We start from the raw sequence: 12167 nt of genomic DNA, 5'->3' as shown, positions 1-12167 counted from the left end.
GACCGACCAGTTCTGTCACAGAACCAAAAAAAACAGGATTTATGTCACAGTGAATAAAGACGTCCTAGTTCAGTAAAGGAGAGAAGTACCAGGATGTTGGATTTCAAGCAGTGCTCCCGAAAAGCGTAAACCTCGATCCTAGTCTAGTTTCAGGGCGCTAAGTGTTTTAATTTATGACTTCAAAATATCTTGCAATATGCACAGATTCTTACAAGAAGGAGTAGAATGTGTGAATGCTGTAAACAGCTGCCGGGTGCTTGGGTGGTGGACATCTGATGGACTGAAAGCAATAAGTAAAGCAGGCTGAAATTGTAACGGGGGTGGGGGAATGGGGGAGGGGGATGGGGAGGGAGGGGCTCTCCTCTGAATTCAAGGTTTGGCGCTGGAGATGTGCCCAATATGGTGAACCAAGTACACATCCATTACATGCCCCCAGCACAGTGATATCTCACACCCTCTCCCTTTCTCTCACTCCCTCACCCTCCCCGACCCCTCCCTCCCTCCCCCCTCCCCCCCCCCGCTTTCCCTCTTTGGCTCAGAGCAGAGAGGCACAGGCTTGAGTAGGAGCAGGTGGTTGAGTGGGAGTAGGGTCTGTCTGGTCTCTGTCAAGGTGAGGGAGGTCAGTTTTTAATGGGCTTGCCGGGGCCGACTGTGTCAGTGAGAATATCACACGTTATTTATTTCCTCCTCATCTCTCCGGTTGTCTTGAGGGCAGCACCGCCTGTAAACCAGGCTGGTTTTATAAACCGGTGGACTGTGGACTGGTTAAGCGATGGAACGTCGAAAACAATGAGGCCTATCGTGTTTCAGGCCAAAGGGAAAGCCGGTTTGATATATGGGGGAGCGGTATTGTTAGTAACATGCTGGGGATTATTGAAGTCTGGATAATGGTGATCCTTCTGAAGTTTGATCACGGTGAACTGTGAGCAGTGTGTCACCACGCCGATTTATTCTCAGGATCACACACAAACCTCTTGTCTTTGTTTTCTGTGAGGAGAGGGAGAGAGGGAGGGAGAGAGGGAGAGGGAGAGGGAGAGGGAGAGAGAGAGAGGGAGAGGGAGAGAGAGGGAGGGAGAGAGGGGGAGAGGGGGAGGGGGAGTGAGAGAACGCAGGTGCGAAGGAGCTCCAGGACAGATTCAAGCGCCGACGATTCTTCTCATTTACTTTTTTTTTTTTTTTCTCCATGTGTGTCTTTCTCTCTCTCTCTGAAAAACAACACTGGAATGAAATACGGGCTCAAGGAGATCAGTGAACTTCTGGTAGTCTCTTCTTCTCTCTCTTCTTCTCTCTCTTCACGTCTCATTCTCTCCGTCTTCAAAAGCCCGTCTCTCCCACCTGCCCTGGTTTGCTCCTGAGGGCCTTTTTTTCCTCTTTATTTTTTTTTTCCTCCCTCCCTTTTTTTCCCCTCCTTTATCAGCGAACCCTCTGCAGCACTGCTTGTAATCTGTGACCACATCACAGGCAGACCGCCTGGGACCCTACCGTGTGTGGGAGTGGGGGGGGGGGGGGGAGGTGTGTGTGTGGGAGGATGGGGGGATGGGGGGGGGGACGATGGTTGGGGGTGGGGGGGGTCAGGTTACTCATCTCTGAGGACACAGGCAGCAGAAATGTGGTGTATTTTAGCTTGTGGACACACAGCCCACTCTTTGGATGATCTAAGAGTGCTCTCTCCTCCCCCTCCTCCTCATCCTCCCTCGCCTCCCCCTCTCCTCCTATTCCGGCGTAGAGGAGGGGAGGAATGATGGAGTGCACTCTCTGGAGGGGCTCAGGAGGAGAAGAGAAGAAGGATTGACTGGAAAACCGATGCGCCTCCTGAAAGGAAAAGGCCTCAGGAATCTTTGGGGCTCATCGCATTTATACGTAGGCTGCGCCGGGATCTCTGCTGGGATCTCTGGGTAGCTGAGGAGCTGCCAGAAGCCCTCAGGCAGGGGGGGGGGGGGGGGGGTGGTGGTCCAGGCCTAGGTGTTGTGATGGGGGGTGGGGTGGGCGAGGCACAGAGCTACAGTAGTGTGCAAACAAAACATATACATTTTACATTTATAATTTAACCGTTTAGCAAGACGCTAAACTTACTATTAGACATTACAGGGTTACTCCCTGGAGTAAGTTAGGTAAGAGCCTTACCTAAGGGCTCACTAGTGGTGGTGTTTTCAGGTGGGATTTGAACTCATGTCTTTCTGATCACCAGTCCAACTCACTAACCACTAGGCCCCCCACTACCACCACTACCCCCTACTAGACCACGACTACCGCTACTAGACCCCCACTACCCCTACTAGACCACCACTACCCCTACTAGACCACCTCTACCCCTACTAGACCACCACTAACCCTACTAGACCACCTCTACCCCCTACTAGACCACCACTACCCCTACTAGACCCCCACCACCTCATATAATACAGTAGTGTAGTGGTGGCTGTGGCTGTGGCTCAGGAGGTAGAGCCAGTGTCTAATGATCGCAAGGTCGGCAGATCGGCTGTTTGGAATAAGGCGCTATATAAGTCAGTCCATTTATTTATTTATTTCACTGTGAGGGAAGCAGTAATGCATAACTCCTTTAATAGCTGCTCTGTTGAAAGAGACTAGCTGTATCTATGTTAATCAGAATCAGAATTGCTTTTATTACATCCAATGTAAAGCCACACAAGAGTACAATTCTTAGGTTTAGGTTCTTCGACATTGGCATTGCAGCAGGATACAACATCAACAATAATAGAATAAAGTAAAAGTAAGGTACCGGTAAGTAATACTATAGTAGAATAAAATGATAAAGTGATGGTAGTCGTACTACAGCGGAACCAGTCGTACTGCAGTAGAAACAGTAGCACAAAAATGCTGTACAGGTTATGTATTAATATGATGAAATGCATATCATACAATATGCAGTATAATACAGATATGATAAAGTACAGGAAGTTCAAGTAGTAGTCAGGTAGTGTTCCAGTAGTCATATAATATATATAATTTTTGTAGTGAGGATGGTTTTTGGGGCAGACAGTCTCCTTTTATTTTCTTCCAGTGCATTTCCCTAGGAGCCTGAAGGCTTGTGGGACATACTGTATCTGTTTGACCTCCTCTTGGTTTCAGCCCCGAGGCTACGGTACCGTTTCCCTGACGGCAGTATCTCCAACAGACTCTGATTGGGGTCGCTGGGGTCCTTCCTGATACACTGTAGGTGTCCTGGATGGAGAGACGCTCACATCCGCTGATCCTCTCAGCTGTCTGCACTGCCCTTTGCAGTGTTTTGTGGGTTGGGGCAGTGCAGTTCCCGTACCAGGCAGGGATGCAGCCTGTCAGGAAGCTCTCGGTGGTGCCTCTGAAGAAGGCCCCTAGGATCTGCGGCCCAGCCGCCTGAGATGGAAGACGCGAGCATCGTTGTGCTTTTCTCACCACCTGGTTGGTGCGTTCGTCCCGGGTGAGGTCGTTGGTGACGTGAACCCCCAGGAACCTGATGCTGTTGACTCTCTCTACAGCTGACCCGGTGTTGGTGACGGGGTCTTGCACCTGCCTCTTCTTCCTGAAGTCCACCACCAGCTCCTTGGTCTTGTCGGCGTTGAGAGCGAGGTTATTGGCCTGGCTGTACTGAGCCAGGCAGTCCACCTCACTCCTGTAGGCCGCCTTGACGCTGTCGGTGATCAGGCCAATCACTGTTGCGTCTGTGGCGAACTTGATTACCGTGTTGGAGTTGTGGGTGTACAGGGAGAGTGTTGGAGTTGTGGGTGTACAGGGAGAGTGTTGGAGTTGTGGGTGTACAGGGAGAGTGTTGGAGTTGTGGGTGTACAGGGAGAGTGTTGGAGTTGTGGGCATACAGGGAGAGTGTTGGAGTTGTGGGCATACAGGGAGAGTGTTGGAGTTGTGGGTGTACAGGGAGAGTGTTGGAGTTGTGGGCATACAGGGAGAGTGTTGGAGTTGTGGGTGTACAGGGAGAGTGTTGGAGTTGTGGGCGTACAGGGAGAGTGTTGGAGTTGTGGGTGTACAGGGAGAGTGTTGGAGCTGTGGGTGTACAGGGAGAGTGTTGGAGCTGTGGGTGTACAGGGTGAGTGTTGGAGCTGTGGGTGTACAGGGAGCGTGTTGGAGCTGTGGGTGTACAGGGAGAGTGTTGGAGCTGTGGGTGTACAGGGAGAGTGTTGGAGTTGTGGGTGTACAGGGAGAGTGTTGGAGCTGTGGGTGTACAGGGAGAGTGTTGGAGCTGTGGGTGTACAGGGAGAGTGTTGGAGCTGTGGGTGTACAGGGAGAGTGTTGGAGCTGTGGGTGTACAGGGAGAGTGTTGGAGCTGTGGGTGTACAGGGAGAGTGTTGGAGCTGTGGGTGTACAGGGAGAGTGTTGGAGCTGTGGGTGTACAGGGAGAGTGTTGGAGCTGTGGGTGTACAGGGAGAGTGTTGGAGCTGTGGGTGTACAGGGAGAGTGTTGGAGTTGTGGGTGTACAGGGAGAGTGTTGGAGCTGTGGGTGTACAGGGAGCGTGTTGGAGTTGTGGGTGTACAGGGAGAGTGTTGGAGCTGGGGGTGTACAGGGAGAGTGTTGGAGCTGTGGGTGTACAGGGAGAGTGTTGGAGCTGTGGGTGTACAGGGAGAGTGTTGGAGCTGTGGGTGTACAGGGAGCGTGTTGGAGCTGTGGGTGTACAGGGAGAGTGTTGGAGCTGTGGGTGTACAGGGAGAGTGTTGGAGCTGTGGGTGTACAGGGAGCGTGTTGGAGCTGTGGGTGTACAGGGAGAGTGTTGGAGCTGTGGGTGTACAGGGAGCGTGTTGGAGCTGTGGGTGTACAGGGAGTAGAGGAGGGGGCTTACCACACAGCCTGTCGATCTGCTTCCTCGGTAGGCAAGCTGGTGAGGGTCTAGGAAGGGTGGCAGCTCCCTGCACTAATAACAGCTGTCTTAATCTGTCATCGTGAGATAAAACAGAAGAGAAAATATCTCAGGAAGTGAATGTGTTTGTGACCCCAGTAGTTTGTGACCCCAGTACTCTGTGGAGGAGGGTGTCAGGGGTGTGTTATCTGTCTCCCCTGGGCCCTCCCAGGCCCTGTCTCAGCCTTATCTCCCCACTCCTCACCCTTATCTCCCCCCTCCTCACCCTTCACTGAAAGGACATCCTGGGCCAGACTGAGGAGGGCTGGCCAGCCTGATTGTGACCTGCCTGTCTGCCTGTCTGCCTGTCTGTCTGTCTGTCTGCCAGTCTGTCTGCCTGTCTGTCTGCCTGTGTCTGCCTGTCTGCCTGCCTGCCTGCCTCTCTGTCTATCTGTCTGTCTGTCTGTCTGTCTGTCTGTCTGTCGAGAGAGAGAGGTGTCCAGGAGAGGAAAAGGCTGTTTCCTGCCCAGCTGAATGGACTGATTTATATTACGTCCACCAAATCTTTGTAGAGGAGTGTGTGTGTGTGTGTGTGTGTACTGTGTGTGTGTACTGTGTGTTTACTGTGTGTGTGTCCGTGTCCGTGTGTGTGTGTGTGTGTGTGTGTGTACTGTGTGCGTGTGTGTGTACTGTGTGTGTGTGTGTGCTTTCCTGCGCACCTGTCTCTACTTAATTAAGTGGGAAGTCTGCCTGGTGGACGCGTGTGGCATGTCTTTGAAGTGTTCTCCTGGGGGGGGGGTGGATCAGGGGAGGGGGGAAGGGTCTCTGAACACGTCAAACACTGGAGAGCTGACAGACGATAAATGACTCCCATAAACCTGTCACATATTGCCTCTTAAGACGGGACTTTCCGGTTGCCTGAGTGGCTGTGTGTCTGATGTCTTTAGGAAATCGACGGAGAGACGCGTTTTATTCCAAAATGGCTAATCTAGGAGAGGAATCTGTTGATTTTTATTTCTTTTCTTTTTGGTTTGCTAGACCAAACCCCCCCTCCCCTGTCTCTTTTGTTCCTCTTATCAAAGGTAATCAGTTTTCCTTTGTGAGAAAAAGAAAGGCTCTTTTTATTTTTTCCCCCGCCATTTTCAAGTATGCGTCGCCTCTCTTGTCTCATGAAGGTGGCTGTTGTTCCTCTCCTCTTCCTCTTACCTTCCCCTCGTCTGACTAATCACCTGGAGAGGAGAGAGCGTGAACACGCTACCTGACAGACCACTCATTGTCTCACTAAACTGATTGTCTCCCACGGAAAATATAATTTGTCAGTTCAGCATCACTGCAGTGATGAACACAAAAATAAAGCATACACACCACAATCTGGAAAGCATATCATAATTGAAAAAGAAACTACCGTGACACGCAGATTTGCTTAACGCAGAGTTAATCCTATTCGTTATTCGTTATCAGAAGGTGCGGTGTGTGTGTGATTTATTTACTGATAAAAGCCCCCAGCCCAGAGCCTCCTTCGTAGAAAGGCTGGATGTTGTTGTGTGAAGTGTTACTTTGCTGTGGTGTCTTCCATCCCTCCTCCAGAGTCTTGGTGTTTACCTGAGCCTGACATTACACGGTCTGCTACCATACTGGCCTTGTTCAGATCCAATCACAATCAAATCAAATGGTTATTTGTCTCTTAATCATATCCAGCTGTAATAGACATAGAAGTGTTGTTGTTTTGGGATGTTTCTCCTCCACACTGGACAAAGCAGCAACACCTGTAACCATGACCACCCATAACTCTCTGGGCATCCCGTTGTTGCACTACAGACTGTCCAGCTACCTTGACCTCAGTACCATTGCACTACCTTATTTTCTTGCACTTGTCTTATTTTTCACTTTTTACCTGCACACTTTATTTTCTACTGCACCAAAGTATGTCCCAATGGTCACATACATTGTTTTATGTCCTATTGTATTCTGTTTTAATTAGTGTTGTTCCGATACCATTTTTTGATCCCGATACCGATACCTGACCGTGCAGTACTTGCCGATACCGAGTACCGATCCGATACCACGGCGTTTGAAAAAAAAAAAGAAAAAAAAAAAATTTGTTTTTTGAGCCGCATACTCACCTCGATGTAAAATTATTGCTAACACTTAGTCTGGCACTGCTCAAAACCTTTTTAAAACAGGAAAAAATACCAACAGAGAGTGAATGCTATAGAACTTTTTTTTATTGTCTACCTGGTATGGTGACAAGAAAATCAACCCCTTATAAAACCTGAAATGTGGCTCTCACAGATGCCAATCAGTGCAATATCCATTTAAGATATAAAACAGTCGTAGTAGTAGTGCAACAGCAAGTGAACATTTACAAACAAAATAACTTTAAGATATAAAACAGTCGTAGTAGTAGTGCAACAGCAAGTAAACATTTACCGCGTGAGTACCGCATTTACCGCATTTAAACATTTACCGCGTGAGTACCGCGTGAGCCATAAAAAGGCGGAATCCCACATTGTCAACAAAGGAGAGGGGCAGGTCACAGAGCACAATCATTTCAGACATTTTCTCAGTCATCTTTCTTGCCATTTCACTCGTCGCGTCCCACTGGTCCTTTTTATGGAATGCGCTACTCAGCGTTTGTTGTTTTGGTTCTCTTGCTCGCTGTCGCTGCAGTAGATGACAGAAACTCTTCGTGCTCTTTAATATGTTTTAGCTTTAAATGCTTAATTAAGTTGCTAGTATTGAAACTGGCAGCTTTAGTGCCACCCCTCGACACATTGAGACCGCAAATTGTGCATTTAGCCGTTGTACACACCGGACTATCCACCTTGAAATATCTCCAAACCGCCGACATGTTTTCCTCACTACACCTCTACAGCATGCGTGTTTGTTTTTCCGCGATAGTGAAAAGTGAAAACGAAAGCTGCCACGCCATTGGTTGAGAGCAGCTGCTCTGGGAGGAGCATGCCTGGGCATGTCTGCGCATGTCTGTTAGGAAGGCGGTGTCAGGTTACAGACAAGCTGAGAAAAACGCAACGTGGTATCGGGAGTTATTATTTGTTAGTACTCGCCGATACCGATACCAGCATTTTTGTAAGTATCGGTGGCCATGCCGATACTAGTATCGGTATCGGAACAACACTAGTTTTAATCTATTGTACGATTTTATGTCATGAGGACTACGGATGCAAATTAGCTCACAGCTAAATCCGGTATATTTATGTGAGGCCAATCTTTCAAAGCATGTTACTTACTTACTTACTTACTTACTTACTTACTTACTAAGTGACTGTTCATGAATGTGCACTGTCCTGACTAAATAAAAATATCTATCTATCTACCTTTGTTTCAGACGAGGCCTCGGGCGATGGGGAGCTGGACCTGAGCGGTATTGATGATGATGAGATTGAGCTGGTAGGCCCAGCCCCCCCCCCCCCCCCCCCAAACCCTAACCCTACTAGGGGTGCAACGGTTCTCGGTTTTATATTGAACCGTACGGTTCTCCATCCACAGTTCAATACACTAGTGAATGTCGATTTTTCGGTTTTATGCTGCGTTCCATTGAAAGGAAGTCGAGTTGGTCTGGAACGCAGTTGCTTCTTGTACAAATGTTTGTTCATGGTGAGCGGAGTTGAGAACATGGCAACAGTTTGAGGAAGCCCCGGATTGCTACAATTCTGCGTTGTGGGGTCATTCATTTCGGTTTTGGCATTGAATACAATGATGAGGGAACGAAAACTGTGAACAGAAACGTGCATTGCCTGCTAAAGTAACAGTTTGTAAATAAATAGTAGCATTTTTTTTTCTCCTTACGCACAAAACACGTACCGAAACCGTGACCCAAAAACCGAGGTTCATACCGAACCGTGGACCAACCCTGAACCGTTGCACCCCTAAATCCTACCTAGTAAACCATGTATTCATCCAGATGAATGTCTTGGTGATGGTCAGTCACGCCCGTCTCTCTGCAGTACCTCCTGGACGACACGGAGGTGACCGTCAAGACCGCCCTGTGGATGAAACAGAATGCAGACTACCTGAAGGAGCAGAAAGGTGAGAATCTGAATAGAATTAGCCATTTAGCCAGACCTTTTAATCCACAGCGATTTACAATTACAGATTACAGGGACATCCCCCCTGGAGTAACTGAGGGCTGAGTGCCTTACTCAAGGGCACACTAGTGGTGGTGTTCCCAGGTCTTACTCAAGGACACAGTGGTGGTGTTCCCAGGTCTTACTCAAGGGCACACTAGTGGTGGTGTTTCGGTCGGGATTTTGAACTCACAACCATCCGATCACCAGTCCAACTCACTATCCAGTAGACCACCACTACCCCTCGTGTGTGTTAACATGTGCTCCTCTAGTGCTCCGCTGATAGAGCATGGAGCTAACAACGCTTAGGTCGAGGGTTCGATTCCCACTGCGACCGTATGTACTGAAACATGTATGTATGCGCTCACTGCAACGTAAGTCTCTTTGGATAAAGGCGTCAGCCTAAATGGCTTGTATATTATATTTAACATCCTGCAGGAACATGTTCTCACCTTATTAATAATTAGTCGTTGCCTGGTTACTGACCTAATTAGTCACTGCATTCCTTTCTTACTTTCAGAAAAGGAGGAGAGGATAGCCAAAGAAAAGGAGCTGGGCATCTACAAGGAGAAGAGGGTAAGACCTGCTGGGGGGGGGGGGGGTAAGAGGGGGCTGGGGGGGTAGGGGTTGGTTGGGAGGGGGGGGTGGTAAGACCTGCTGGGTCTACAAGGAGAAGAGGGTAAGACCTGCTGGAGGGGTGGGAGGGGGGGGCGGGAGCGGGGGGTGTGGGTGGCACCAGGCTGGCACGAAGCCCTGTAAGCACTGTGTGTGTGTGCGTCTGTCTGTCTGTGCATCTCTGTGTCTATCGCTGTGTGTGTGTATGTCTGTGTCTATCTCTCTGTGTGTGTGTGTGTGTGTGTGTGTGTGTGTGTGTAGCACGGGTGCTTTCCAGACCGTTGGGTCTCTCTCTCTCTCTCCCATGTCTCTCCTCAGGCCTTGGCACGGCCCAGCCCTTTGTTAGGCCCAACATCTGCTGTGTGTGTGTGTGTGTGTGCGTGTGTGCTGTGGCGGTCTTAACTGGCTGGATTAGCTGATGGATTAGCGGCTCCGCTACAGATATGTAATGAGGTGTGCCGGGCTTGGACCAGCGCCGGTCCAACACGCCGTATGCCGGCCTTAAACACAACAGCTTTCATATGAGCCCCCCTGCCCCCCGCCCTCATATGAGCCCCCCCCCCCCTGTGAGGAGCCACCAGAGCATCCTTTTGTTTGGGGGTTCATGTTCATTACTGGTCATGTTCAGAGAATAACAGGGACAAAAGCAGCGATTTGAGTTAGTGGTTGATTTTTCGATTAGGTCAAGATTTTGGGATGATTGGAGCGCACACACTCAGACACACACACAGACACACACACACACACACACTAACTACACACCAGCCCCATCCTCGGTGTGCCCCCCCCCCCCACACACACTCACTAATGCCATACCCTGTATGCCCCTCACACACACACACTAACCCTGTGTGCCCCCCCCCCCCCCAACACACATACTACCCCCCCCCCGTGTCCCCCCCCAGGCCAAGAAGCCAGGTAAGAAGCATGCTCCCATCCACGCCCCCCACACACACACACACTACCCCCCCACACACACACTAACCCCCCACCTGTGTGCCCCCCCCCAGCCCAAGAAGCCAGGTAAGAAGCGTGCTCCCATCCATGCCAGTGACGCAGGGGAGGCCATAGGGAAGATGCTGGAGCAGAAGAAGATGTCCACCAAGATCAACTACGACATCCTGAAGGACCTGAACGTGAAGCCCTCCCCCTGCCCCTCCCCTGCCCGCCCACAGACCGAGCCCCGTCGCGGTGCCTTCCCCCTGACCGGACGTCTCCGCAAGCCCATGCCCCTCAGCCTGGGCACCCCCCTCACCAGCCTGGGCAAGAGGTGAGCAGAATGATAATTATAATAATAATAATAACTAGACAGGTACAGGGTAGGCTGTGGCTCAGGAGGTAGAGCCGGGGTCTAACCATCGCAAGGTTGGCAAATCGGCGGTTCGAACCCTGGCTGGCTACAAATGTCAAAGTGTCCTTGGGCAAGACACTGAAGCCCAAATTGCTCCCAATGAGCGGGCCGGCACCTTGCATGGTAGCTTGCCGCCATTGGTGTGTGAATGTGTGTGTGAATGGGTGAATGAGAGGCCGTTGTAAAGCGCTTTGGATAAAGGCGCTATATAAGTGCAGTCCATTTACCATTTATGTTCTGTTCAAAGTAAAGAAAATAATCATCGAACCGTGATCTCCAGGTTACTAACCGGGGCACTCTAACCAACTGCACCACAGGGCTAGTAAAGATGAACTAGCAACACACTTTTTGAAAGTTGACAGTTGGTGGTTGTCATGACAACTCACTCTAAATTATGGTAAAACTTTGCTAGGTGTCAAACAAAAAGCTCTCAGGTAAAAATTATATTTAAAAATCTAAGTATAATTATATTTTGAGTGATAGTGAGAGCCGCTGAACGTGTAGATATGTAAAATATGTTGATGTGCGCTTCAAATTGAGGAGTGGCATTTATCTATCTATCCACTGTCATTTCTGGTACAGTTCTATTCATGATGACATTAATAATACTTGTGTAAGGTTGAAGGTAGACAGTGAAATGGGTAGAATAGAGGGTACATTAATGCTAGTGAGAGTGTAGGCTAGTCAGTGTGATGGTGGTCTGATGCTAGCAGTATGATGGTGGTCTGATGCTAGCTGGTCTGATGCTAGCAGCTAATACTATCAGCGTGTCCTCCTCTGAGGGGCCACTTCCTGTCAGGCCCAGGCGATGTTGCCGCTGCTCTCAGTAATAATGTTGGTGATGCTGCACTTTTCCCCCCCTCGCCTGAGTAATCTCCAGCGACAGGCAGACAGATGCTTCCTCCTCTCCTGGAAGGCTGTGGACTCTCAGTCTCAGCCCTCCACTCAATCCCCAGGGATTGTGTCTCTCCCTGAGATTTAACCCCCCCTCTCTCCCTCTCCCCCCTCTCCCCTCTCTCCCCCCCTCTCCCTCCCAGCTCATGTTCTCCCTCTCCCTTAGCGCCTGCATTCAGCACACACTATGATCCACCTGGAGCTTTTCTCCTGATATTAATTGGTTTCTTCAGCTTCGGGAAGAAAAGTCGTCTCTCTGTTTGCTTGGTATTGAGGGGGGGGGAATTGGTTTCCTATCGCTTTATTTAATCCTCCGTCATCATCAACAACAAAAATTGTACTTACTGGGAGCCTGTGTGTATGAAACTGTGATCCAGGCGCTGCTATGATCCGGTATCCAGGGAATACTCTCCCACCCTGGTAGTGTACAATACA

General features: G+C 49.8%; 1 protein-coding gene across 1 annotated transcript in view; it reads left to right on the top strand.

Moving 5' to 3' along the window:
• Positions 1 to 12167, top strand: part of LOC308175884 (transcription factor IIIB 90 kDa subunit-like) — a gene marked incomplete at its 3' end in the record, with an annotated part of 66284 nt that overhangs the window by 37974 nt on the left and 16143 nt on the right. The window contains exons 13-16 of the mRNA XM_080550448.1: positions 8134 to 8195; positions 8753 to 8834; positions 9393 to 9448; positions 10498 to 10757. Coding sequence (XP_080406574.1) covers positions 8134 to 8195; positions 8753 to 8834; positions 9393 to 9448; positions 10498 to 10757 — 460 coding nt within the window. The remainder of the gene's footprint in view (positions 1 to 8133; positions 8196 to 8752; positions 8835 to 9392; positions 9449 to 10497; positions 10758 to 12167) is intronic.

Source organism: Nansenia antarctica (genome assembly GCF_963989245.1).
Source record: "Nansenia antarctica genome assembly, chromosome: 1".
Taxonomy (NCBI): Eukaryota; Metazoa; Chordata; class Actinopteri; order Argentiniformes; family Microstomatidae; genus Nansenia; species Nansenia antarctica.
The sequence above is the reverse complement of the archived record's forward strand: the minus strand, read 5'-3'. Positions and strand labels throughout refer to the sequence as shown.